Source organism: Pituophis catenifer, unplaced genomic scaffold (assembly GCF_029215685.1).
Source record: "Pituophis catenifer annectens isolate HBS135680 unplaced genomic scaffold, rPitCat1.0.hap2 SCAF_10, whole genome shotgun sequence".
NCBI classification, from domain to species: Eukaryota; Metazoa; Chordata; class Lepidosauria; order Squamata; family Colubridae; genus Pituophis; species Pituophis catenifer.
In genome coordinates, this window is record NW_027256890.1 from 3,587,493 (window position 1) to 3,612,858 (window position 25,366).

The 25,366-nt window shown below is 47.0% G+C and overlaps 1 protein-coding gene across 1 annotated transcript in view; it reads right to left on the reverse strand.

Moving 5' to 3' along the window:
• The window catches only part of NCOR2 (nuclear receptor corepressor 2), a 170,045-nt gene that overhangs the window by 65,108 nt on the left and 79,571 nt on the right, over window positions 1-25,366 (reverse strand). Inside the window, 3 exon segments of the mRNA XM_070951279.1 lie at window positions 2,314-2,839; window positions 12,106-12,265; window positions 25,035-25,177. Coding sequence (XP_070807380.1) covers window positions 2,314-2,839; window positions 12,106-12,265; window positions 25,035-25,177 — 829 coding nt within the window.

The window sequence follows — 25,366 nt, forward strand, 5'->3', positions numbered from 1 at the left end:
TTCTTGGAGCCTGGGGAGGGCAAACCCTCCCTCCCCCGAGGCCCTCCAGAAGCTCAAAACGGCCCATTTTCCGACTTCCAGTGGGTTCGGAAGGCCCGAAAATCAGCTCGCCGGCATGCACATGCGCGCTGGAGCTGAGCTAGGGCAATGCTTGCGTGCCCACGGATATGGCTCCGGGTGCCACCTGTGGCATGTGTGCCATAGGTTCACCATCCCACATGTGGGGTCTCCTGCTTGGGCGGAGGGTTGGACTAGATGACCTACAAGATCCCTTCCAACTCTGTTCATCTGTTAAATTTTAGGCCTCCAGCCCCGATGCTGTTTTCTGCACGCTTTCCAGAGTCTCAACATGTTTTTGGGGTGGCTGGCTCGCTTCCAGCCAATGCCATAAATTTGTCCTCCCAATGCTCTTGTTTTCCCTTGCCCCGGGTCAGTCCTCCCTTGATAAATGTCTGCCCGAGAATATGATTTCAAGAGGCGTTTAAGGAAATTGAGTGAAAAGCGCTGCACTAAATCAGCCTTTCAGCCGCGGGAGGGAAGGAGGGAGGCAGGCAGACAGTCGTCCCAGAACCGACCGGCGGTCCGGGAAGTGACCGTCTGATGGCGCCTGACCTCCTTTAACCCCAACCAGTGGGCATCGATCCCAAGCAGGATCTGAAGCTGCCTTTTCAATTACCGTCAGGAGGTGTCACAAATCATTAGCCAAGTGCAAATTTCTCCCGGAGAAGATCAGGGTCATAAATCAGCCACTTTGAAGTCACAGGGTTTGCTCACTCAGCTTCCAGATGCTCCTGAGAAATCTATGGCCTGATTCAGAGGAAGCCCTGGGGTTTCCCCCCACCCCCTATTTTTTTTTTAGATTCGTTTCTGACCACACAATGCAAACTTGCTCGCCCTCCTGACTCATGAAATCTCCGAGCAATGGCTCCCGGGGTCATAGGAAATGTACAAAACGATGCGCGAGGCTTTGCTATTTGCCACGCATCCCGTCTCTCTCTCTCGCTCTCGTTTGTAGGCTCACCACCCAATTTATCCAGAAACCTGAATCATTCCCCACAAAGCACCAGAAATGAAACGTAGACACACACATGGTTTTGAGTTTCCAGCTAAAAGCAGCTTTGGGAAGTGCACCAAGCCCATCCCATCACGTCTTCCAGACGGAGATTGCCCCAAAAGATCGATTTTGGTTGAAAAAGCTGATCACTCAGAGATCTTCCTGGAAGATCACTACTTTATTAGTTCAATTTATTAGTTCAATTTATATGCCGCCTTTCTCTGGAGATCTCCCCAGGCGACTTCCCAAAGATCTCCCCAGGCGCTCTCCCTGGAAGATCACTGTTTCCCAAAGATCTCCCCAGGAGTCCCAGGAGATCAAGGGGTGAAATCTACTTACCTTCCCAACCGGTTCAGGAGTGCACGCGTGTCACATGTGCGCACGGACCCTCTGCGCATGCACAAACCCTTCTGTGCATGCGCAGAGGGTAAAAAACAGGTTACTTCCTGATTAAAACCAGGTTAAAACCAGGAAGTAACGACGACCGGTTGGGTGGGCGGAGCCTCGCGCTGCCATCGCTACCGGTTCTCCGAACCACCGGCCGCCATCGCTACCGGTTCAGTCGAACCGATCTGAACCGAAAGCATTTCACCCCTGAAGTGATCTCCCTGGAAGATCACCGCTTCCCCAGAGATCTCCCCGGGAGTCCAAACAAGTCCTGCTGTTGAAAATCAGATGGCTCGTCTGCAGAAAATAATCACCTCATCCCGGGCAGGAAAAGCCTTCAGGGGTCTAAAGTTAAACGTTCAGGGGTGCCAAAGCACCTTGTTCGCTTTTCATGAGAAGTTCTCAACTTACAACCTTTCACTTAGTGACCGTTCAAAGTTACAACGGCACTGGAAAAAGTGACTTGTGACCGTTTTCCACACCTACGACCGTTGCAGCATCCCCATGTTTTGATCATGGAATCAAAATTCAGACGCTTGGCCACCAGCTTGTATTTACGACAGTTGCCGTCTCCCGGTGTGTGTGTGTGTGTGTGTGTGTGTGTGTGACGCGATCCCCTTTTGCGGCTTACTGACAAGCGAAGTCAACGGGGAAGCCAGATTCCCTCAGCACCTGCGTGACTAACTTCACAACCGCAGGGAATTTCGCTTTTAACAACGACGGCAAGAGAGGTCGCCAGACGGGTTCAAAACTCACTCAACAGCGATCTTGCTTAGCATCAGAAATGATGGGCTCCATTGCGGTTGTAAGTCGAGGACTTCCCGTGTCTACCCCCTTCCTTCCTTCCTTGCGCCCACCATCTTTTCACTTACTTGGTTTTGTCCGCCGGGTCCTGCTCGTCCATCTCGTCCGCGCTGCACGTGGCGCTAGAATCGCTATCCGAGGCAGCACTTCCGGTTTTGCTTGCTTTGGGGCACTCCTTCTTCTCCGACTTGGGGGTCTCCTCGGTCTCTGCCCCCACCCCGTTACTGGTCTCGCTTTTCTGGTCATCAGCCTTGTTGTCTTCTGGGACAACATTTGCCCCTTCCTCCATTTTTATCTCCGCCACGTCCGTTTCTGGCTCCTTCGAGTTTTCTTCTACTTCTTCTGTTTTTATCGTATCGACTTTTGCTTCCTCCTGCGGCTTTTCATTACCAGCTGGGCCAGGCTCGGTCCCATCCAGCGTCTGACCAGCGGAGTCTACGGCGTTGGCTTCCGGGGACATCGTGGCTTTCTCCGTGTTGACCGTCGTTTCTTCTTCGGCCTCGGGATTCGGTTTGGACTCGTTTTCCGGAGGCTTTTTGGTGTCGAGTCTTGGAGAAGGCAGGCTGTCTGTGTCGGAGCTGTTATTAACGGCAACTGGAATTAAAACAAAAAGACATACTGTTCATTTCGATGGCCAGGTTCCATTTGCAACGCACAAACGCTCAGCGTCCCAAAGGAGCCCTAAACAAAATATATTTTATGGCAGCGAGCTGGTGAGTTGCAATGCATTATTTAACTCTGAAGGGTTGCAGGCTGCGACTGTGGAGATTTTGAAGAGAAGCGTCTTAGGATTTTTGCAAGCAGAAGGAGAGGAGGTGCATTTCCCCACACTCTGGTGCCAGAAACTCACAAGGGAAAAGTCCAGAACAGATTCGCTTTAAACTACCATGATGGGCTGGTCTACCAAAGACCATCTTCCTTTCTTCAATTTGTTATTTTTACACTCCTCTAATTATGACCACAATAAAGCCCAACATTTCTGTGGCTAATTGAGACTTATGTTAAGTGAGTTTTGCCCCATTTTATGAACTTTCTTGCCAAGGGTTGTTCAGTGAATCACAGCCGTTGCTAAATTAAAAATATTATTGTTTAAGTGAATCAGGCTATTGATTTTGCTTGTTAGAAGGTTGCAAAAGATGATTTTAGGGGACTGGAGGCTAAAACATACGATGAACGGTTGCAGGAACTAGGCATGGCTAGTCTAGCAAAGAGAAGGACCAGGGGAGACAGGATAGCATCTTCCAGTATTTGAGGGGCTGCCACAGAGAGGAGGGGGTCAAGCTGTTTTCCAAAGCACCCGAAGGCCAGACAAGGAATAATGGATGGAAACTGATCAAGGAGAGATTCAACCTGGAAATGAGGAGAAATTTTCTGACAGTGAGAACAATCAACCCATGGAACAGAAGTTGCCTTCAGAATTTATGGGAGCTTCATCCCCGGATCTGTCAGAAGTGGTCTAGGGTCTCCTGCTTGGGTGGGGGGTTGGACTAGATGACCTACAAGGTCCCTTTCCAACTCTGTTCATCTGTTAAATTCACTATTAAACCATGTGACACTGCAACCGTCATAAATATGAGTCAGTGGCCAAGCGTCCAAAGTTTGATCACTTGAACCATAGGAGACGCTACAACGGTCGTAAGTGTGAAAAATATCACAACTCACTTTTTTCAGCGCCGTTGTTAACTTTGAACGGTGGTCGCCCAATGAACCACTGTAAATCGAGGAGTACCGGTAATTGTTTTTAGGAAGGGAACTTTTAGCTGCAAATATATTTTACAGTCGTTTGTAAGGTTACCATCATCTGCAAGGGGGGAGGGGTTGTGTGTCTTAATTTTGGTGATTCTTTTTGATCCGAGAACAAATTTTCCCTAAAACCTTGCAGAACCAATGCACACACACACACACACACACACACACAAAGAGAAATCACTAAAAGCTACACTAAAGCTGGACAGATTCCAAACCAACCGTTATCCAAACCCATCCTCAGGTGTGAAGTCACAATGGGGTGCTCTGAGCCATGCTTTTCAAGCATATAGTGCTGGGTTGCTACCAGTTCGCACGAACTGGTAGCAGCAGCAGCGGGAAGTTCCACCCACCCGCCCGGATGTCATAAAATACACTCTGCGCATGTGCAGAAATGGCGCGCACGCGCGAGTGAACCAGTAGCAAAGGTAAGTGAAACTTATCACTGGTTGGCTAGTCGCACACAAATTACACAAAAATACACAGCCACACCTTTCAAGGATAATTAAAAGAGCCTTGATAGTACAGGGGTTTAGTGCACCCTGTTATTAACACAGCTGCCTGCAATTTCTGCTGGTTCGAATCTCTCCAAGGCTCAAGGTTGACTCAGCCTTCCATCCTTTCTAAGGTAGGTGAAATGAGGACCCAGTTTGTGGGGGCAATAAGCTGACTTTGTATAAAATATACAAAAGAATGAAGGCTATTGCTTAACGTATTTGTAAGCCGCCCTGAGTCTCCGGAGAAGGGCGGCATATAAATCAAATTAAAAAAAAAAAAAAAAAAAAAGACACGCCCCCCCCATTTGGAGAAAGGGAGGTGGGGGTGGGAATGGGGGTGGGGGGGCTTGTGATCTTTTCATTATTAACTTGATCTCCCGAATTCCTGGAGTGGATTTTAAGGGCTTGCCGCTATTAATTTCCTACCAACCTTGACCTGCATTTCACTTCATTGAGATTGCAGCTGTAAAACACACACACACACACACACACACACACACACACACACACACACACACACCAATGTAAAAAACCTAATTGGAAGGCTGCAGGATTTCTTTGCAGACAGGAAGCTGTTGTAATTATTATACTTTATTCATTAAACATGAAACTCAGTCAACTGAACATTCAAAAATGCATCACAAATACCATTGACTGGTTGTTGTTGTTATTATTATTATTTATTATTATTATTATTTCCATTGGGAAGGATTGGCAGGCCCTCAAAAGGACGGGCAGAGTTAACGTTGTTCTCCTATTTCTGCACTGAAAGCGACCTTGATCTGGGAGACCGACTCCACAAATGCTTCAGAATAGGCGAAACTCCATTGAAAGGCAAGGGGGAGAGATTTGCTGAAGTCCTTTATGGTACGCATAGCAAATTCATTCTTCACTTCCAGCTTCCTCTTCTTGATTTTCTGGGTCTTCGAGGTTCCCCGACAGGAGGCTTCGATCTGCAACCATTCATTTACTGACCATCTGAAGTAGACTGAAAGGAAGTGCCTTGCCATGAATGTTATGGAGATTCTCTATCATCCAGGTCATGGTTATTTATTTATTTTATTTATTAGTCCAATTTATATGCCGAGTCTTCTCCGCAGACTCAGGGCAGCTTACAATGCATTATAGCAATAGCCTGCATACTTTTTTGTATATACCTGCCCCCCTTTCGCCCCCCCCAAGCGGTGTTGTTCTATACAGAGCTGGCTTATTGCCCTCACAATCCGGGTCCTCAATTTACCTACCTCAAAAGGATGGAAGGCTGAGTCAACCTTGAGCCTGGTGAGATTCGAACTTGCACTAATTGCAGGCAACTGGCAGCTAAGTGCTATTTAACAGCACTTTAGTCCGCTGCACCACCGAGGCTCTGTTATCCCAAATATGTCTGTCTGTTCCCCAAATCCAAAAAAAGCAACTGGACTTTCTCGGTGTTTTCTTTGAAACACCGTTTCGCTTCTCGTCCAAGAAGCTTCTTTTGAAATGAACCGAAGAAGCTTCTTGGATGAGAAGCGAAACATTTTCAAGGAAAACACACACACACAAAAATCCGGATTTTTTTTTCGAGGGGGGGGGAAACACAAACATTTGGGACTTTTGAACAGTTGTAAATGAAGGATTACCTGCCCTGGTGTCTACTTTGAGCTCAGGGTGGTAGTGACACCTGTGCACCACGCTCAACGTGAAGCAGGGTCAAAATTTGCTACTAGGGTACAAGAGTACGAGACGAGACAAGAAACGATGGATGGAAACTAATCAAAGAGAGGAGCGATCTGGAATTAAGGAGAAACTTCCTAATAGTGAGGACAATTAACCCGTGGAACGGCTTGCCACCAGAAGTTGTGGGTGCTCCATCACTGGAGGTTTTTAAGAAGAGACTAGACAGTCACTTGTCTGAAATGGTAGAGGGCCGTGATGGCCAACCTTTACCGGACCGAGTGCCCAAAGCGTGCACGTAAATGTGCGCCCGAACTCCCAAAATGCAATGCACTTGCAGCCCCCCCGCATGCGCCTTGCCCTCCGTGCATGTGTGGTGCCCGCCTGCATGCACTTCATACCCTGCACGTGCCCTGCACCCCCGGAACATGCGTGTGTGGCCCCCCACACATGCCCCCTGCATGCATGCACAGCAGAGACCCAAAGACCAGCTGGCCGGCACGGCAGAACTGAACTGGGGCGATGGCTCGCGTGCCCACAGAAAGGGTGCTTCGTGCCACCTCTGGCACGCGTGTCATAAGTTTGCCATCACGGGTATAGGGCAGGGGGGAAATATTCCCGGTTCGGACCGGATCGCTCGATCCAGTAGCAATGGAGGCGGGTTGTTCGGAGAACCAGTAGCAAAAATCTCTCCCCCCCCCACATGCCCAGCTGAGCCGCGTGATCATCAGAGGCTTTTTTTTTTTACTTTTAAAAGCATTTTTTCTACACTCTCTTCGGCCGGAAAAAAATGCTTTTAAAAGTAAAAAAAAAAGCCTCTGATGATTGTGCGGCTCAGCTGGGAATGGGGGAGGGGAGAGATTTTTGCTACCAGTTCTCCGAACCACCCGCCTCCATCACTACCGGATCGGGAATTCTGGGATCATCAAAGGCTTTTAAAAGAAAAAACACCTTTTTTTCTTTCAAATGCCTCTTACGATCCAAGTTGAATTGCCTGATCAGCAGAGGCTTTTTAAAAAACTCAGCTTGGATCGTCAGAGGCATTTGAAAGAAAAAAAGCCTCTGCCGATCAGGCAACTCAGCTGGGATCGTCAGAGCCTTTTGAAAGCATTTTTTTACAACCTCTTCACCGAAGAGGTTGGAGAAAAAATGGTTTTAAGAGTAAAAAAAAAAAAATTGGCCACCCAGTCACATTAACCCCTCCACACACCAAGCCATGCCCACAGAACCGGTGGTAACAAATTTTAGATTTCACCACTGGTATAGGGTCTCCTGTTTCAGCAGGGGGTTGGACTAGAAGACCTTCAAGGTCCCTTCCAGCTCTATTCTGATTGAGTCCTTTTTTTTTTTTTTTAATGGGGAGGTGTCATCAACACCTGGGGCTCGCTTGCAACATGTCAAGACAGGTGACAGCTCCATTGTCAAACATGACTTGAAGGGGACATCACTCAGGATTTTGGGGGAGGGGAGAAGATTCTTGACGAGCAATTCCCGCCAGCTCAAATGAACCCAGCGGCCACCGTGGAAATTCTTTGCAATCGACACTCTGAATTCGATAAACAGGTGGAGAAGCACACAACCACCTCATCTTCATTATCATTTAAAAAAAAAAAAAAACCTGATTGCATCATGAGAACCTCTGAGGTTTGTTGCACAATCCTTGGCGCATATGTGAAAGGAACATTCCTCCAGGTAAGGAGCCTTCCCAAAAATTTAATTAAAACTGCTTTGCTTGTTCGGAGCACAGAATGTGTCTCGGCTTGGAATTGGTGCAACCTGGAATTCCTGGCACAGCGGAAGGACAGCTATCTTTCTATATCCTTTTTGGCTCCATCCAAAAGGTTTTTCAAATGCTGGCGCAGCCCAGGGAACGGAGTTCCGTGCTCCACCCCAGCTCTGGGATCGGATCCAAGGAAGGCACCACAAGGATGCCGAAAATGTGTATGCGGGCTTCAAAATGGAGGCTTGCGACTACCGTCGACACAAACAGAGGCAGAACGGAGGCGGCAGCCAGACCCCTGGGCTTGGGTGTGGCGGTAAGGGGTGGGGGGTGGGGGGTGAGAAGGAAATGAAGTCATAGTTTCCTGAAACTTTTTGGGAAACGTTCAGGTGCTGAAGGATGCTCCAGAAGAACAAGGCATGGGAAAGTCTCTTGGAAGGTGGATCCAAATAAACCAGTGGAGGAGAGAGAGAGAGAAGTCTCTTAAAGGGTTAGGGAAGAATTCTCCTGAAAATTAGATTTTGGAAAAGACAGAAGATGATGGGAGGCTTAAGTTGGATCCGGGGTTTCTCAAACATGGCTACTGGGAGATATGCGGACTTCAAGTCTCAGAATCTGGGAGTCAGAATCCATTCATGCTGAAGGGAATTGAAGTTCACTCATTCTGGCTGGGGATTTCTGGGAGTTGAAATCATCCATGTTGAAGGGACGGGAAGAGATGACTAGGGAATTCTGGGAGTTGAAGTTCACCCACGATGATGGGAATTCTGGGAGTTGAAGTTCACCCATATTGAAGGGAGGTGAAGTCCACCCATGGTGGCTGGGGAAATCTGGGAGTTGAAGTCCACATATCTTAAGCGGCCAAGTCTGAGAAACACTGCTTGGGTCAACTCAACAGGGAATAGTGTCTGCCCAGATTGGAAGCTCCATTTCCATTTCCTAAATCCTCCAACCAAATTCCAAGCATCACTGAATTCTCCCTCCTCGCCAAGCACCTCCGAAAGGCAGCTTCCCCTCTTCCCTTCTGCAAAACAAAACTAAGCAGGAATCTCGGAGAGCTTTGGCCAACATTCTGCTAGAGAATGAGTGAGAGAGAGAAAGAGAGAGAGAGAGAAAAGTGCCACTTCTCCCCATTTCGGTTGGGAAAGCTTGCAGGATCTTGGCTTTGCTCCAATTTTATTTTATTTTATTATTGTTTTATTTTTTTGCACTTTGCAATCTGGAGAGAATCTGGGAGGGGCAGAGTAGGTCGCTGGGAAAAAGCCTTCGCTGTTTTGCATCCGTTGCAAGAAACTAAAACGACGCCAAGGAAAAAGGCTGGCTTTTTCAGAATCGGGGAAGCTCAATGCAAGCCATGCCGGTTTACAAAGGAGAAATCAACATTGGATGATTTCAACTCCAGAGAAATTCCCAGCCAGAATGAGTGAACTTCAAATTTGCAAGGCTTACACCCTTTTAGATGTGTGATGGGGCAGGGGGGCTGAGTGGCCACTCAAAGACTTTTCAATTTCATGCCCTCCAGCTTAGAGGTCCCGGTGTCTGGCCTCCGATGACATTCAACTAGATTACAGATTAACAGAGTTGGAAGGGACCTTGGAGGTCATCTAGTCCAACCCCCTGCCCAAGCAGGAGACCATTTCTGACAGAGGGCAGTCCAGTCTCTTCTTGAAAACTTCCAGGGATGAAGCTCCCACAACTTCCGAAGGCAACTTCTGTTCCATGGGTTGATTGTTCTCACTGTCAGAAAATTTCTCCTTATTTCCAGGTTGAATCTCTCCTTGATCAGTTTCCATTCATTATTCCTTGTCTGGCCTTCTGGTGCTTTGGAGAATAGCTTGACCCCCTCCTCTCTGGGGCAGCCCCTCAAATATTGGAAGACTGCTATCCTGTCTCCCCTGGTCCTTCTCTTCACTAGACCAGCCAGGCCCAGTTCCCGTAACCAAACCAACGCTCGCTTCAAACTTGCAAAGCGCATCACACGTGTGTACCGAGTGTCCTCGGAACCAGCTGTTGCATCCCCCTCTATGAGATCTCCCCCCCCCCCCCGCCTCCCAGCATCTCTGACTCATGCCTGCGTCTCTGACACAGAATATTTACCTGAAAACTGCTTTGTAATGAGTTCCTTTAAGCACTGCCTGGAAAAAATCCTCACATCCTGGACATCAACTGTTTCAACTCCTACCCTACCCATAGGACCCGGGTACCTTCGAGACCGCCTTCTGCCACCAATAGCCTCCCACCGACCAGTCCGCTCCCACAGAGAGGGTCTCCTCAGGGTGCCATCGGCCAAGTTATGTTGGCTGGCGACACCCAGGGGGAGGGCCTTCTCTGTGGGAGCCCCAGCCCTGTGGAACGAACTGCCCCCGGAAATTCGTAAGATTTCTGACCTCCGGGTATTTTGCTGCGCACTCAAGACCCTATTGTTCCGCCAGGCCGGGTTAGCAACATAACGATTTTAAATTGGGGTATTTTAAATTTTTGGGATTTTAATTGGAGCCTAATTATTTAATGATTTTAAATTTTAATCGTTGTTTTGTTCTGTGTTTTTAAATAGGCTGTACACCGCCCTGATTCCTTCGGGAGAAGGGCGGTATAGAAATAAAATTATTATTATTATTATTATTATTATTATTATTATTATTATTATTATTACCCTCAAAACGACACTGTAGAGCACTGCACACCAGAACAACTAGACACAAGGAGAGTTTTTTCCACAACGCCATCACTCTGCTAAACAAATAATTCCCTCAACACTGTCAAACTATTCACTAAGACTGCATTACTATTAATCTTCTCATCGTTTTTATCACCCATCTCCTCCCACTTATGACTCTATGACTGTAACCTTGTTGCTTGGATCCTTACGATTTATATTGATATTGTTCCCTGATTGCTTATTTGTACCCTGTGACTATCATTAAGTGTTGTACCTTATGATTCTTGATGAACGTATCTTTTCTTTTATGTACACGGAGAGCTTATGCACCAAAGACAAATTCCTTGTGTGTCCAGCAGAGAAGGAGGTGGCTGGATGGAGTCCCTGAAGCAGTCGGCGGGAGCTTAAATGGACTCCAGAAGATGGTAGAGGATAGGAAGGCCTGGAGGAACGTTGCCCATGGGGTCGCAATGGGTCGGACACGACTTCACCACTAACAACAACAATAACCCACCTCTGATGCTAATCAGCCAAAAAATGATCTTGTCTAGAATCAAGACTTGATCCCACGTTGCTACAAATTAATTGAAGATTAATCCAGAAATCCTGCTAAATCAGGGATCAGCAACCTGCAGCTCTGGAGCTGCATGTGGCTCTTTCACCCCTCTGCTGCGGCTCCGTCACTCAAAATATGCGTCACAACCGCCAATGTGCGACACCCATTGGCACGCGATTTATTGAGCTTTTCAACCCCCGGTAAGCCAACCATGGATAAATCCAAGAAAAGAAAAGTTTCAGAAGAAAACAGACAGTTTAATTCAACTACATATGCTAGTTTTGTGGCCTCTCAAGAAATAGTCAGGCATGGGAAGGGTTTTTGTGGCTCCCGGTGTTTTCTTTTCTGTGGGAAACGGGTCCAAATGGCTCTTTGAGTGTTTAAGATTGCAGACCCCTGTGCTAAGTAATAATCAGGAAGATTTTAATCTCTGGCTCCTTCTCCAGAAAATCTGATAGTGTTTATCAGCCTCTTGTGACATTATAATGCTCTGCTGGGGTACAGAACACGGCTTGGGTGGGCTTCCAAGCATGAAGGTCAGCCCTTAGTGACAAGCTAGCTCAGGAAATAGAAATATTAAGGATTACAGCAGTGTTTCTCATCCTGGGTGCCTTTAAAATGGGTGGACTTCAACTCCCAGAATTCCCCAGGCCAGCCATGACGGCTGAGGGATTTTGGGAGTTGAAGTCCACAAGTCTTAAAGTTGGGGGTTTCCCCCTCCCCCCAAAAAAGCAACTGGACTTCCTTTGTTTTTGCTTGAAGACATTTTGCTTCTCATCCAAGAAGCTTCTTCCGCTCTGGCTGACTTCTGACTTCAGCTAGAACGGAAGAAGCTTCTTGGATGAGAATTGAAACGTCTTCAAGCAAAATCAAAGTCCAGTTGCCTCCTGAAAAAGCACCTTTGGGACAAGCATGACTCGGGATGACCGAGCATCTCCACAGACATTAAAGTTTTGCCAAGTTTGGAGATCCCTGCTCTAAGCAAAAACGGACCACGAGATTCAACTTCATCCTGGAGAAACATCTCACCTTCTGCCTCGACCTCCTCAGCCATCTCCTCCTCATTGCCGCTGGTGCCCGACCCATCCTGGCCCATCTCTTCGTCCTCGGTCACCGGGGGGAAAGCTCTTTCCTCGTTTTGGATCACGGGCCCCTTTTTCTTCTTTCTCCGAGAGTTCCTTTCTTTCTCCTGAGCAAGCCAAAGAGAAAAAGGGAAAGTTATGAATCTTGTCATCACTGGCAGCATCAACAAAGAATAACTATTTTGTTAAACATACACACACAATACTAGGAGGTTGAAATGGCCATCCTTGAAAATAGCAAGGGCTGAAATGAGTGTGGATTGTCTTCCAGGGATTGCAAAACATTTTGTACACAAATGCAAAAAATAAAAAAATAAAAAAAATTACAAGCCTAAAAAGAAAGAAGCTAAGATTCCGAGAATTGGCTTAAAATGGCCACTTTCGGAAGTATTTTTCGCTAAATGGCTCGACCTCCACAACATCACAACCTCTTACAGCATCAACCGCACCACAGAAGGAAGGAAAAGAGTTACACAACCACACCCACAGACACACAGCCACAATTGCACGGCCATTGTTATTACTACTTTGGTCCATCGCATTAATAACATCCAAGGACGGGGGGTTTTTTGTACGGAAAATACTTTTGAAAGTTTTACGCCGGCTTTACAAAAGACCTAGAATTCAGCGTTTGGCACCTCTGCTCGCTATAATTCTGATTTCATCCTGGGAAGATGCAGGGAGAGATAGTTTGGCTTAGTGGTTAAAGCACCAGGTTAAAAACCAGGAAACGGTGAGTTCTTGTCTTGGGCACGAAAAAAAAAAAAAAAACCCGGCCGGGTGACTTTTTAAAATGTTTGCAAAAAAAATATTGGACTAAACTTACATACATGGTTAGAACAAAATGATAAAGCCACATATTGATTTTAAACCAGAAAATCTTTTTGTTGGGTATTTTACCAGAACAGTATAATAAAGGGAATAGATATCTAATCTGACATGTATTGATAGCAGCAAGAATTGTGTTTGGACAACAGTGGGAAAATGAAGAGATCCCTTCAGACGAAGGTATTATAATAAAAATATTAGAAAGTGCAGAGATGGACGGATTAACACTAAAAATAAAGGAGAAGGAAGAAACAGAATACTTTTTAACATGGGACTTGTTTTTACCAATGGCTAACTAACAGAAACGGAGGTTAGGGTCTAAAAAGAATAAGAGAATGATTAATTATATAATGAAAGTTTTCCAGTATAGATAAGGTAATCTTATTATTAAAGGTAAAGGTTCCCCTTGCACATATGTGCTAGTCGTTCCCGACTCTAGGGGGCGCTGCTCATCTCCGTTTCAAAGCCAAAGAGCCAGCGCTGTCCGAAGACGTCTCCGTGGTCATGTGGCTGGCATGACTCAATGCCAAAGACGCACGGAACGCGGTTCCCTTCCCATCAAAGGTGGTCCCTATTTTTCTACTTGCATTTTTGACCTGCTTTCGAACTGCTAGGTTGGCAGAAGCTGGGACAAGTCACGGGAGCTCACCCCGTTATGCAGCACTAGGGATTCGAACCACTGAACTGCCGACCTTTCGATCGACGAGCTCAGCATCTTAGCCACTGAGCCACCATGTCCCTTCATATATTAAATATAAGGTAAAGATAAAGGTTCCCCTCGCACATACTGTATGTGCTAGTCGTTCCCGACTCTGGGGGGCGGTGCTCATCTCCGTTTCAAAGCCAAAGAGCCAGCGCTGTCCGAAGACATCTCCGTGGTCATGTGGCTGACATGACTCAACGCCAAAGGTGCACGGAACGCGGTTCCCTTCCCATCAAAGGTGGTCCATATTTTTCTACTTGCATTTTTTTTTAACGTGCTTTCAAATGGCTAGGTTGGCAGAAGCTGGGACAAGTCATGGGAGCTCACCCCGTTACGTGGCGCTAGGGATTCGAACCCCTGAACTGCCGACCTTTCGATCGACAAGCTCAGTGTCTTACCCGCTGAGCCACCGCGTACCTAGTAATCCTATTCTAATTATCTTATTCTTACTATGTGTTTATTATTAATGATATGTATATTACTATTATGCTTATCGTTGTTTTGTTGCTCAAAACTAATTGTACTCAGACAACACGCTGTTCAGATTTTTTTTTAAAAAATATTTTTTTCCTCTTTTCGCTTTTCTAACGTGGGTTTTTTCTTAGAATAAACTCGAATATAATGGGGGGGGGGGGAAACAAAACCCGGATTTCATCCGTGCAGGAGAAGCCTTGGCTGAGTTTGAACTCCTGCCAGAGACGCAATTTGGATAAGTGCACATTATCAGGAGTCGCTGGGGTGCTTGATGATTGTTGAACACAAACTCGGCAACACTCCCGTTACTATGGCGAAGCCGTCCTGGCGCTTCCGCCTCTTCCTCGCGTCGTCCCGGGTGACTCATGCCACCCTGACGGAGCAAGAAAATTAACCCAGGGTGGACAACTGGGGGAATCAGCTTTGGATGGCGGCGCTGCCCTCCCACTGGTCGTTGTTCTCCCCCCGAAGGCTTTCCGTTTTGGAGCACGGGGTTAAGGCAAAAGAGGGATTTAAACAACAACAACAACAAGAAGAAGAAAAATCACAACACACTTGAGATTAAAAAATCCCCGGTGCTCCAGATGTGACACGGGAACTGCATGTCAGACTGCACGAAGGAGAAAGGCAGGGTAGGAAATGTTTCACTAAGGTTAATCGTTGTCGTCTTCGGAAAAGACGGCACGACATCTGGAGAACAAGGAAAGGTTTGCCACATCTGGAGGACCACAGCTTCCAAAGGAATAGAAAATAGGATAGGGATAGGGATAGGGATAGGGATAGGGATAGGGATAGGGATAGGGATAGGGATAGGGATAGGGATAGGGATAGGGATAGGATAGGATAGGATAGGATAGGATAGGATAGGATAGGATAGGACAGGACAGGACAGGACAGAATAGAAATTAGAACTGGAATAGAATAGAATAGAATAGAATAGAATAGAATAGAATAGAATAGAATAGAATAGAATAGAATAGAATAGAATAGAATAGAATAGAATAGAATAGAATAGAATAGAATTGTTGGTAAGTGAATCACTGCAGTTGTTAAGTTAGAGACACGGCTGCCGAGCGAATCCGGCTTCCCCGTTGACTTTGCTTGTCAGAAGGTCACAAAACCGGAGGGGGGGGGTCATGTGACCCCGGGACTCGGCAACCGTCATAAATATGAACCCATCGCCAAGCGTCCGAATTTTGATCACTTGACGGTGGGGTTGTTGCTACAGTCGCAGGTGTGAAAAAATGGTAATAAGTCACTTTTTTCGGTGCCATTTGTAGCTTCGAACGGCTACTAAACCAAAGTTTGTAAATTGAGGACTACCTGAAAACCCAATTAAAAGAGGATTGAACTCTAGTGAACAGAGCTAGTAGCACTTAGACATGATCCACTAAATCTGGTTTGTTTGTGAGCATCGTAAATCCAAATTAAACCCAAAACTGTGTGTGGGGGGGTGGGTGTGTCTTCCTGTCTCAGCAAATGGCTGTAGAGATTCTCAGTCATCCAGGTCATGGTTTATTGAGCCTTGGTGGCGCAGCAGACTAAAGTGCTGTTAAGTAGCACCAGCTGCCTGCAATTACTGCAAGTTCAAATCTCACCAGGCTCAAGGTTGACTCAGCCTTCCATCCTTCCGAGGTAGGTAAAATGAGGACCCGGATTGTGGGGGCAATAAGCTGACTTTGTATAAAAAAGAACACCGCTTGTTGGGGGGGGGCGTGAAAGCCCTACTAAGCAGGTATATACAAAAGTATGAAGGCTATTGCTTAATGCATTGTAAACTGCCCTGAGTCTCTGGAGAAAGGGCGGCATATAAATCGAATCAATCAATCAATCAATCAATCAATCAATCAATCAATGGTTGTCCCAAAGGTACTTTTTCAGGAGGCAACTGGAGTTTTCTTGTCCAGTTGCCTCCTGTGCTTCAACAACCCTCCAAAAGGATGTAAATGACCAGCTGTCTACAAGGAATGTAAATCCTTCCCTTCTCCACCATCCAGACAGAGCAGGAGAAGCTTCTTGGATGAGAAGCAAAACCTCTTCAAAGAAAAAACAAGGAAGTCCAGTCGCCTCCTGAAAAAAAGCCCCTTTGGGACAACCATGACCTGGAGGACTGAGAATCTCTGCAGACTTTTAGCTATGCAATTTGGGATGAAGACCCCTGGAATGGTGTGGGAGTAGGAATGGATTTCCAGAGGGGAAAAAATTGCGGACTACAGGAACCACTTGCACCACTCAGGTGACCCTGAGGACACAGAGAAACCTCCAAGTGGCCTCAAGGACCCTCTCAAAGGATGCAAAGGACCAGCTGCCTGCAAGGTGTATAAACCCTTCCATTCTCAACCATCCTGTCAGAGCGGAAGAAGCTTCTTGGATGAGAAGCAAAACGTCTTCAAAGAAAAAACTAGAAAGTCCAGTTGCCTCCTGAAAAAAGCACCATTGGGATTCCCAAGCAACTTTTCCGTTCCAAGATCCCCATGATCTTGAATCATCAACATGATTTCGAGACCTTCCGTTCTGCGCGTCCTTGGCCCAGCCGGTTATGTATGCACACAGAGTAGCAAATGTTTAGGAAAAGGGGATGTTAGATTAACCGCAAGCTTTTTGTTCCCTTCTCTCTCTCTCTCTCTTCAGATTTATGACATCTGTTGTTGCCGGCAAACAATAGCGTGGGTTGTGTTTCCCCCCTCCATTTTTTTTTTTAAAGAAAAAAGGAAAGAAGAATGGCAACGCAAACCAGCTGAGCGTTCATTGTTCTTTTGCCAAAAAGAAAGAAAGGAAAAAAAAAAAGAAAGAAAGAAAGAGAAACTCCAAAAAAACTGCTGCTCTAAAGTAAATGATCAAGTCAGGCGAATGACATCAATAGGGAAGACGCAGAGAATAGAGACAAGACCATCAACAGCCAGTCCTCGACATATAGCAGCCGTTAATGATGCCGGTCCCGTTATGGTTGTAAATCATGAAGGTCGTAAAACAAGTCGGTCACGTGACCTGAAGACCCGATGTTTTTTTTATTATTATTTTATCTCGAATTTATATACCGCACCTTCTCCCAAGGGACTCAGGGCGGTGTAGAGCCAGATAAAAACATACAATACAAACATTAAGAACAATTAAAAGAATATATATTAATTTGGCCCCAGTTTAAAACGACAAACCAATTAAAAATTAAAAAATATGTTAAGCCAGCCTGGCTTGCTGAAAAAAGAAAGTTTTAAGGGCACGGCGGAAGGCACCAAGGTCTTGGATTCTCCTTATCTCAGGGGGCAGCTGATTCCAGAGGGTAGGTGCCCCCACAGAGAAGGCCCTCCCCCTGGGGGTCACCAGCCTGCATTGTTTGGCTGATGGCACCCCGAGGAGGCCCTCTCTGTGGGAGCGCACAGGTCGATGGGAGGTCGTCGGTGGCAGCAGGCGGTCTCGGAGATAGCTAGGTCCTATGCCATGGAGCGCTTTAAAGGTGGTAACCAACACCTTGAAGCGCACCCGGAAGACCACTGGGAGCCAGTGCAGCTTGCGCAGGAGCGGTGTTATGTGGGAGTGCCATGCAGCTCCCGTAATTACCCGCGCGGCCACATTCTGGACCAGTTGGAGCCTCCGGGTGCTCCTCAAGGGGAGCCCCATGTAGAGAGCGTTGCAGTAGTCAAGGCGAGAGGTGACAAGAGATGTTCAAATGCAACATGAATTTGGAGGGTCTACACCCCTGTAAGAGACCCCAGTCTAGCTCTCCCTAAAGTCCGTTGACTCTTATCTGGTCACCCTGCCTGCTGGTAGCTCGGATTTCCAGTCTGGTGAATGGCTAGTCTAGTGAAGAGAAGGACCAGGGGAGACAGGATAGCAGCCTTCCAATATTTGAGGGGCTGCCACAGAGAGGAGGGAGGGGGTCAAGCTATTTTCCAAGGAACCAGAAGGCCAGACAAGGAATAATGGGTGAAAACTGATCAAGGAGAGATTCAACCTGGAAATAAGGAAAATTTTTCTGACAGGGAGAACAATCAATCCGTGGAACTGAAGTTGCCTTCGGAAGTTCTGGGAGCTTCATCCCTGGAAGCTTTCAAGAAGAGACTGGGCTGCCATCTGTCAGAAATGGTGTAGGGTCTCCTGCTTGGGTGGGGGGTTGGACTAGATGACCTCCAAGGTCCCTTCCAACTCTGTTAATCTGAACCTCCTGTGTATAGGTAGCATGAAATAAACTTGTAATGCAGGTAGTCCTTGACTTAAAACCATTCACTTAGTGACCATTCAGAGTTCCAATGGCCCTGACAAAAGGGGCGTTCATTTAACACACTTACGGCCGTTGTGGCATCCAGGTGGTCACGTGATCAAAATTTGGATGCTTGGCAACTGGCTCGTATTTATAATGGTTGCAGTCATCTTGGGGAATCACGTGATTCCCTGTTTGCGGCCAACTGACAATCAAAGTCAAGGTGGAATCCAGATTTGCTTAGCAACCACGGCAAGGAAGGTCGTATAATGGGAGTCAAAAACTCATTGAACAAATACCTCGCTTAGCAACAGAAATTCTGGGCTCAATTGTGGTCATAAGTCAAGGACTACCTGTATAGGTAAAGGTAAAGGTTCCCCTCGCACATATGTGCCAGTCGTTCCTGACTCTAGGGGGCGGTGCTCATCTCCGTTTCAAAGCCGAAGAGCCAGCGCTGTCCGAAGACGTCTCCATGGTCATGTGACCGGCACAACTCAACGCCAAAGGCGCACGGAACGCTGTTCCCTTCCCACCAAAGGTGGTCCCTATTTTTCTACTTGCATTTTTTACCCGCTTTCGAACCGCTAGATTGGCAGAAGCTGGGACAAGTCATGGGAGCTCACTCCGTTACGCGGCACTCGGGATTCGAACCGCTGAACTGCCGACCTTTCAATCGACAAGCTCAGCGTCTTAGACACTGAGCCCCCGCGTCCCATAACTGTATAGGTAACATGAAATAAGATCTGTAATACTTTTGAACTCTATCCTGGTTCCTGGCTTCTTGCACCTAACAGCTTAATTGGGATTTGCTGTGAGATCACCAGCCTCAGAAGGGAATGAACGGACAAATGGAATCGAAACGGGAAGAGCAGTTTAAAGGAGCACTGTCCCAATCTCTCAGGGGCTGCCCCAAAGAAGAGGGAGTCAAGCTATTCTCCAAAGCACCTGAAGGCAGGACAAGAAGCAATGGGTGGAAGCTAATCAAGGAGAGAAGCAACCTAGAACTGAGGAGAAATTTCCTGACAGTTAGAACAATTAACCAGTGGAACAACTTGCCTCCAGAAGTTGTGAATGCTCCAATACTGGAGGCTTTTAAGAAGAGACTGGACAGAAATTTGGTCTGGAATGGTAGAGGGTTTCCTGCCTGAGCAGGAGGTTGGACTAGGAGACCTCCAAGGTCCCTTCCTTCCAACTCCTTTATTCTGTTATTCAGTGGAAGGGTTTGCCTCCAAGAGTTATGGGTGCTTCAACACCAGAGGCGTTTAAGAAGAGACTAGACAGCCCGTGGTCTGGAATGGTAGAGGGTTTCTGACTCCGTTATCCCAAAAAGCACATTTTTTTTTTGCAGAGCTGGAAAGAGGCAGAATTTAAATCCTCCCCTTCATTCCTCCCTTGAACCTTGACATTGAGTGTTCAGCCTGTTTCCATTTGAGTTCCAAAACTCAAGAGGAGGCTATTCAAATCCCCAGGACGCTAACAAGTCAAAAAAATAAAAAGCTGTTTTTTGGGGGGTTTTTTGCCGTCATCACAACCCTCTGGTGCGATGCTGGCATTCGGCTGCATTTTGTGAGGACTGCAGAGGACTGGGCAAAGCCGAAGAAATTCAATTAGCCGATTTCCCGGGGATGCCCGTACGGTTTTCCAAATGAAGGACTCGTCCCCCGCGGTGACTCAGTCATTCCGACGCAGCCAGCCGAGTCTCCGAAAAGGACCGCTGGGACTTGGTGACTTCTCGCACACAAACCGAGAGCAGCATCTTTTGTGTCGTTGTGCGTCAGTTCTCCTTGGCGGCAAAGAGACAAGGCGGAGGCTGGAACGACACGTTGCAACGTATGTCCAGGCAAGCCCTCGACTCACGACCACAATCTCTGTTGCTGAGGGAGACATTACTGGAAGCGAGTTTGGCCCCCTTTTACGACCTTCCTTGACACCGCTGTTAAGTGAATCCCTGCAGTTGTTAAGTTGGCAACACGGTTGTTAAGTGAATCTGGCTTTGCTCGTCGGGAGGTCGCAAAAGGGGATCATGTGACACACACATACACCCCGGGCATGGCAACTGTCATAAATACGAGTCAGTTGCCAAGCGTCTGAATTTTGATCGCGTGACCACGGAGAGGCCGCAACGGTCGTTAAGTGTGAAAAACGGTGCTAAGTCACTTTTTTTTCAGTGCCATTATAACTTCGAACAGTCACTAAAGGAACTGTTTTAAGTCGAGGACCACCTAAATTCAGATGGTTTGGCAAGTGGTTTATACTTACGACGGTCACAGTTTAACTATTCAAAGTGACAACAGCACTGAAAAAAAGTAACTTGGGACCATTTTTCACACTTACGACCGTTGCAACCTCCCCGTGATCACATGATTCGAAATTCAGAATGCTTGGCAACTGGCATGTATTTACGACGGTTGCAGTGTCCCGAGGACACGTGACTCCCCTTTGACGACTTTCTGACCAGCATAGTCAATAAGGAAGCCAGATTCACTTAATAACCTTGCTACAAACGTAACACCTGCATTAATTTGCTTAACAACTGTGGCAAGAAAGGTTGTAAAATGAGGCCAAAAAGCTCAATTCACAATGGTCCCACTTAGCAGCCAAAATGTTCGGCTTGACTGTGGTCGTAAACCAAGGACTACCTGCAGAGTTAAATCTGGCTTCACAGCCAGCGGTGGGTTTCACATTTTGTTACTACCGGTTCTCTGTGTGCGGGCGCCCAGTCCATGCACACGCCTGCCTTCCGTGCATGCACCCAGCCTACTGTGCATGCGCTTTGCTCATGCGGGCGCCTTCCTTGCATCCACTCGGCCTCAAAAATGTGTCTAAATAGAACAGCATAGAGCCAGGGCAGGTGGGCAGGCAATTTCCACTACCGGTTCGCATGAACCGGCTGAATTCCACCTCTGTTCACAGCCCTCTCTGCCGTCTGCTGCCTCCTTCTCTGCTGATTTGTACAACTGCTCGTTTCTCTGCAAATTCCACGCTTATTGCTACGTTTTCATAGATACATATTTTTTTTATTCTCTCCCTCGCTTACTCCTACTCTGCCTGGCCCCGTCTGATGCTCTGGATAAGATCAGGCAGGGGGAAGAAACACAACAGCTGTTGTTGCTGCTGAACCTCTCTGCTGTGTCACTTTTTAGCCAATGGATAGGTGCGTAAACACAACAGACACATTCACACGAACGCACTCACCGTTCCTAAGCCATACTACTCAATTCCACGCCACTAATACGGTGTTTTCTTTTTTGAGTTTGGGGTTTTTAATTTTCTCCAAAGACGATTCAAGATACCAAACACAGGTTGGAAAGCGAAAAAAAAGAAAAGAGAAGGAAGAGAAGAAAAAAGCACGAAGTGGAAAAGAGAGAAGAGTACGGGGATTTTTTAACTCTTATGTATCAAATTCAGTTGAACCAAACCATCATATATGGCAGCAATGGCTAAACTTTTTGCCGTCGTGTGCCAAAAGCGGGGGTGGGGTGGGGATTGCACACGCGCGTGCCCACACCCATAATTCAATGCACCCCATTCCCCCACGCATGTGCGTGTGGCCTCCCCCGCTCTCCCCCCACTTTTGGCATGCGATGGCCCGGTGGGCCCAGTAGGCCCATTTTTTTGCCCTCCCCAGGCTCCAGAGCCTTTCTAGAAGCCTGGGGAGGGCAAAAACAGCCTTCCCCACTCCCCCGGAGGCCCTCTGGCGGCCTAGAAACAACCCATTTCCTGACTTCCAGTGGGCCCAGAGGGTCCAAAAATCAGCTGGCCAACGCACGCATGCGTGCTGGATTGAGGTAGGGCAACGCTCGCATGCCCACAGATATGGCTCCATGTGCCACCTGTGGCACCCGTTGTTGTGGCTCCGACCTCCAAGGCCGACTTATCGGAGGGAGAAGGCTCTGAACATGAAGGAGAGGAGTTGGCCAGGCCTCCCTCTCCAGGACCCTCCTCTCTGGCAATGCCTCAGGTGTCTCCTGTAGGAGAAGAGATTGGCCAGGAGTCAAATAACTCCTCACAGTCGGACAGTGAAGGAGATAAGTCTTGGCTGGAGCCACGCCAGCATCGGAGAGACAAGCGCACGCAACAGAAAAGGAGGCATGCCAGAGATTAAGCTGAGTCACTGGACCGCACCCCACAGGGGATATAAGGGGGTGAGGTGGCCATTCAGACTCTGTGACGGACAAAACTAACTACTATCGAGTCACATTGCATCTTTGGAAACAACATTATCGGCCTTGGATTTAATTATGGACTGGACTTGACAATTCTTAACTGTGTGTATCTTGTTTATGAGTAAAGTTCTTGGCAAGCAGCTACTGGGTTGCTGCCAATCCTCTTTTCGAAAGAATTGGTTGTCTGCCAGTTTATTTAACCCCCGGCTGCCTGTTTGTGTGCGTGCGTGTGTGAGATGGGGACAGAACATCCGTGCCATAGGTTCGCCATCACGGATATATGGCTTAATGGTGGTTGGCTTAGTGATGGTTTGCCATACAAAAGCCGCCTTCCTCCCATCTATTCCAGCTTGACTCCCTTGGCCTCTTCCAAAAAATAGGGATTCGCAGCCATTCGTTTAGCGAAGGTTACAACGGCACTGAAAAAGGTGGCTGATAACCGGTCCTTGCACTTATGACCCCCGAACATCTCCACGGTCAAGTAACCGAAATTCAGACCCTGGGCAAGCAGCATGTGTTATATGACAGTTTCAACGTCCCCCCGGACACGTGATGGCTGTTTACGACTTTCTCAGCTGGTTTCCAACAAGCAAAATGAACAGGGGAAGCTGGATTTGCTTAATGACCACATGATTTACTTAACAACTTCAAAAAAAAAAGACTTGCAAAATCAGGCACGATTCACTTAACAACCACCTTGCTTAACAACGGAAATTCTGCTCCCAATTTTGGTTGCAAATCGAGGCCTCTTTCCCCCAAAATTTGTTCTTTTTCACCTGTTTTGCTTTTAAGCTTTTACAAGCCTTCCATTTTTTCTTCTTCTGCCATAATATCTTAGAGAGAACTTTCATCCTAAAACATCCAAGGCCTTCAGCCCCTATTGCCTTGGGACCCAAAGACGATTTTAATTCATGTTTTGTTATTTAAAAAAACAACAACAGTGGTTTTATTTGTGCTGTTTTAGATTTGATTTACACACCTTCCTTTATGCTTTTATTGAACGCGCTCAGCTGCAGCCCTTCGCTGGAAGGCAAGAGATAAATCTTTGGGATAATAATTATGAAAAAGGGGGGGAGATTTGGCTGCAGAAAAGTGACGAAGTGGATGAAGTCAACGTGGTATCTAAAGAGCTGGCTGCCTTGAAATACACTCTATAAAGCCTTAATAAGACCACACCTAGAGTCCTGCATCCAGTTTTGGTCACCACACTATAAAAAAGACGTTGAGACTCTAGAAAGCGTGCAGAGAAGAGCAACCGGGATGATGAGGGGACTGGAGGCTAAAACATACGATGAACGGTTGCAGGAACTGGGCATGGCTGGTCTAGTGAAGGGAAGGACCAGGAGAGACAGGAGAGGAGTCTTCCAATATTTGAGGGGCTGCCGCAGAGAGGAGGAAGGGGGTCAAGCTATTTTCCAAAGCACCTGAAGGCCAGGCAAGGAATAATGGATGGAAACTGATCAAGGAGAGATTCAACCTGGAAATAAGGTGGAATTTTCTGACAGTGAGAACAATCAACCCATGGAACAGAAGTTGCCTTTGGAAGTTGTGGGAGCTTCATCATTTGAGACTTTCAAGAAGAGACTGGACTGACATCTGTCAGAAAGGGTGTAGGGTCTCCTGCTTGGGCAGTTGGGGGTTGGAGTAGAAGACCTACAGTACAAGGTCCCTTCTAACTCTGTTAAACTGCTAAAATGGCCGCGGGCGCTTAAAAATAGCCACATCTGTCATCCCAAGCTCATTTTCCCCATCTGAGCAAACTGAGGCTAAGGAGGAAAGCTTTCTGAACGACAACCCAAGATCACTGCTGCTTCTACTACACAAAACCAGTGAGAAATATCTCAGAAACTCACCTGCAGTGTATACAGGTAGTCCTTGACTTACGACCCTAACTTGGAGCAGAATTTCCCTCGCAAAGAAAGGCTGATTGTTAAGTGAGCCAGGCTCAATTTGACGACCTTTTTGGCCATGGTTAAGCGAATCACTGCACAGTCGTTAAAACGAATCGCAGACGTTAAGCGAATCTGGCTTCCCCCACTGACTCTGCTTGTTTAGAAGTCAGCCGGGGGGAAGTCGCAAATGGTGATCATGGGACCCCGGGATATTGTAACCGTCAGGCACCTGAAATTTTGATCGTTTGATCTTGGGGGATGCTGTGATAGTCATAAGTGCAAAGACCGGTCATAAGTGTGAGGACTGGTCGTAAGTGTGACGACCTATTCTAAGTTACTTTTTTTCAGGGCTGTCATAACTTGAAACAGCCACTAAACGGATCATTGTAAATCAAGGACCACCTGTATGAATGTGTACATCTCCCATAAACCACAACTTGGCAAATATTTTTTTTCTCCGGACTCAAAACATTTGGCCACGAAGCTGGGGTCGCATACACACCTCATTTTAGTGCTTACCCCAAGCCCGGCCGGAAGGCAAACACCGAATCCACCGAGAAAATAATTCCAAGCCACAAGGCTTGGCCGACGTGAAGCCAATTCGCCAACGCTTACCATTTTCAATTTGTGCTGCTGCAGAATCTCATCCAGGTTTTGCCTTTTCTTGTAGTTGAAGTAGAAGTTTTTACACTGCGAGACGCTCTTCGACCCCACCATGCGGGCAATGGCGGACCAGTTGCGTCCATGTTCAAGGAGACCTGGGTGGACAAGGCAGAAAAGCAGAAAGTTAAAAAAAAGGCTTTGGAAAAGACAGAAAGTATAAAAAGGCAGAAAGGTTAAAAAAGCAGATAACAGGAAGATGGTTAAAGGCAGAAAGACTAAAAGTTTAAAAAGGCAGAAAAGTTAAAAAACAAAACAAAACCAGAGACAGGAAGATGGTTAAAGGC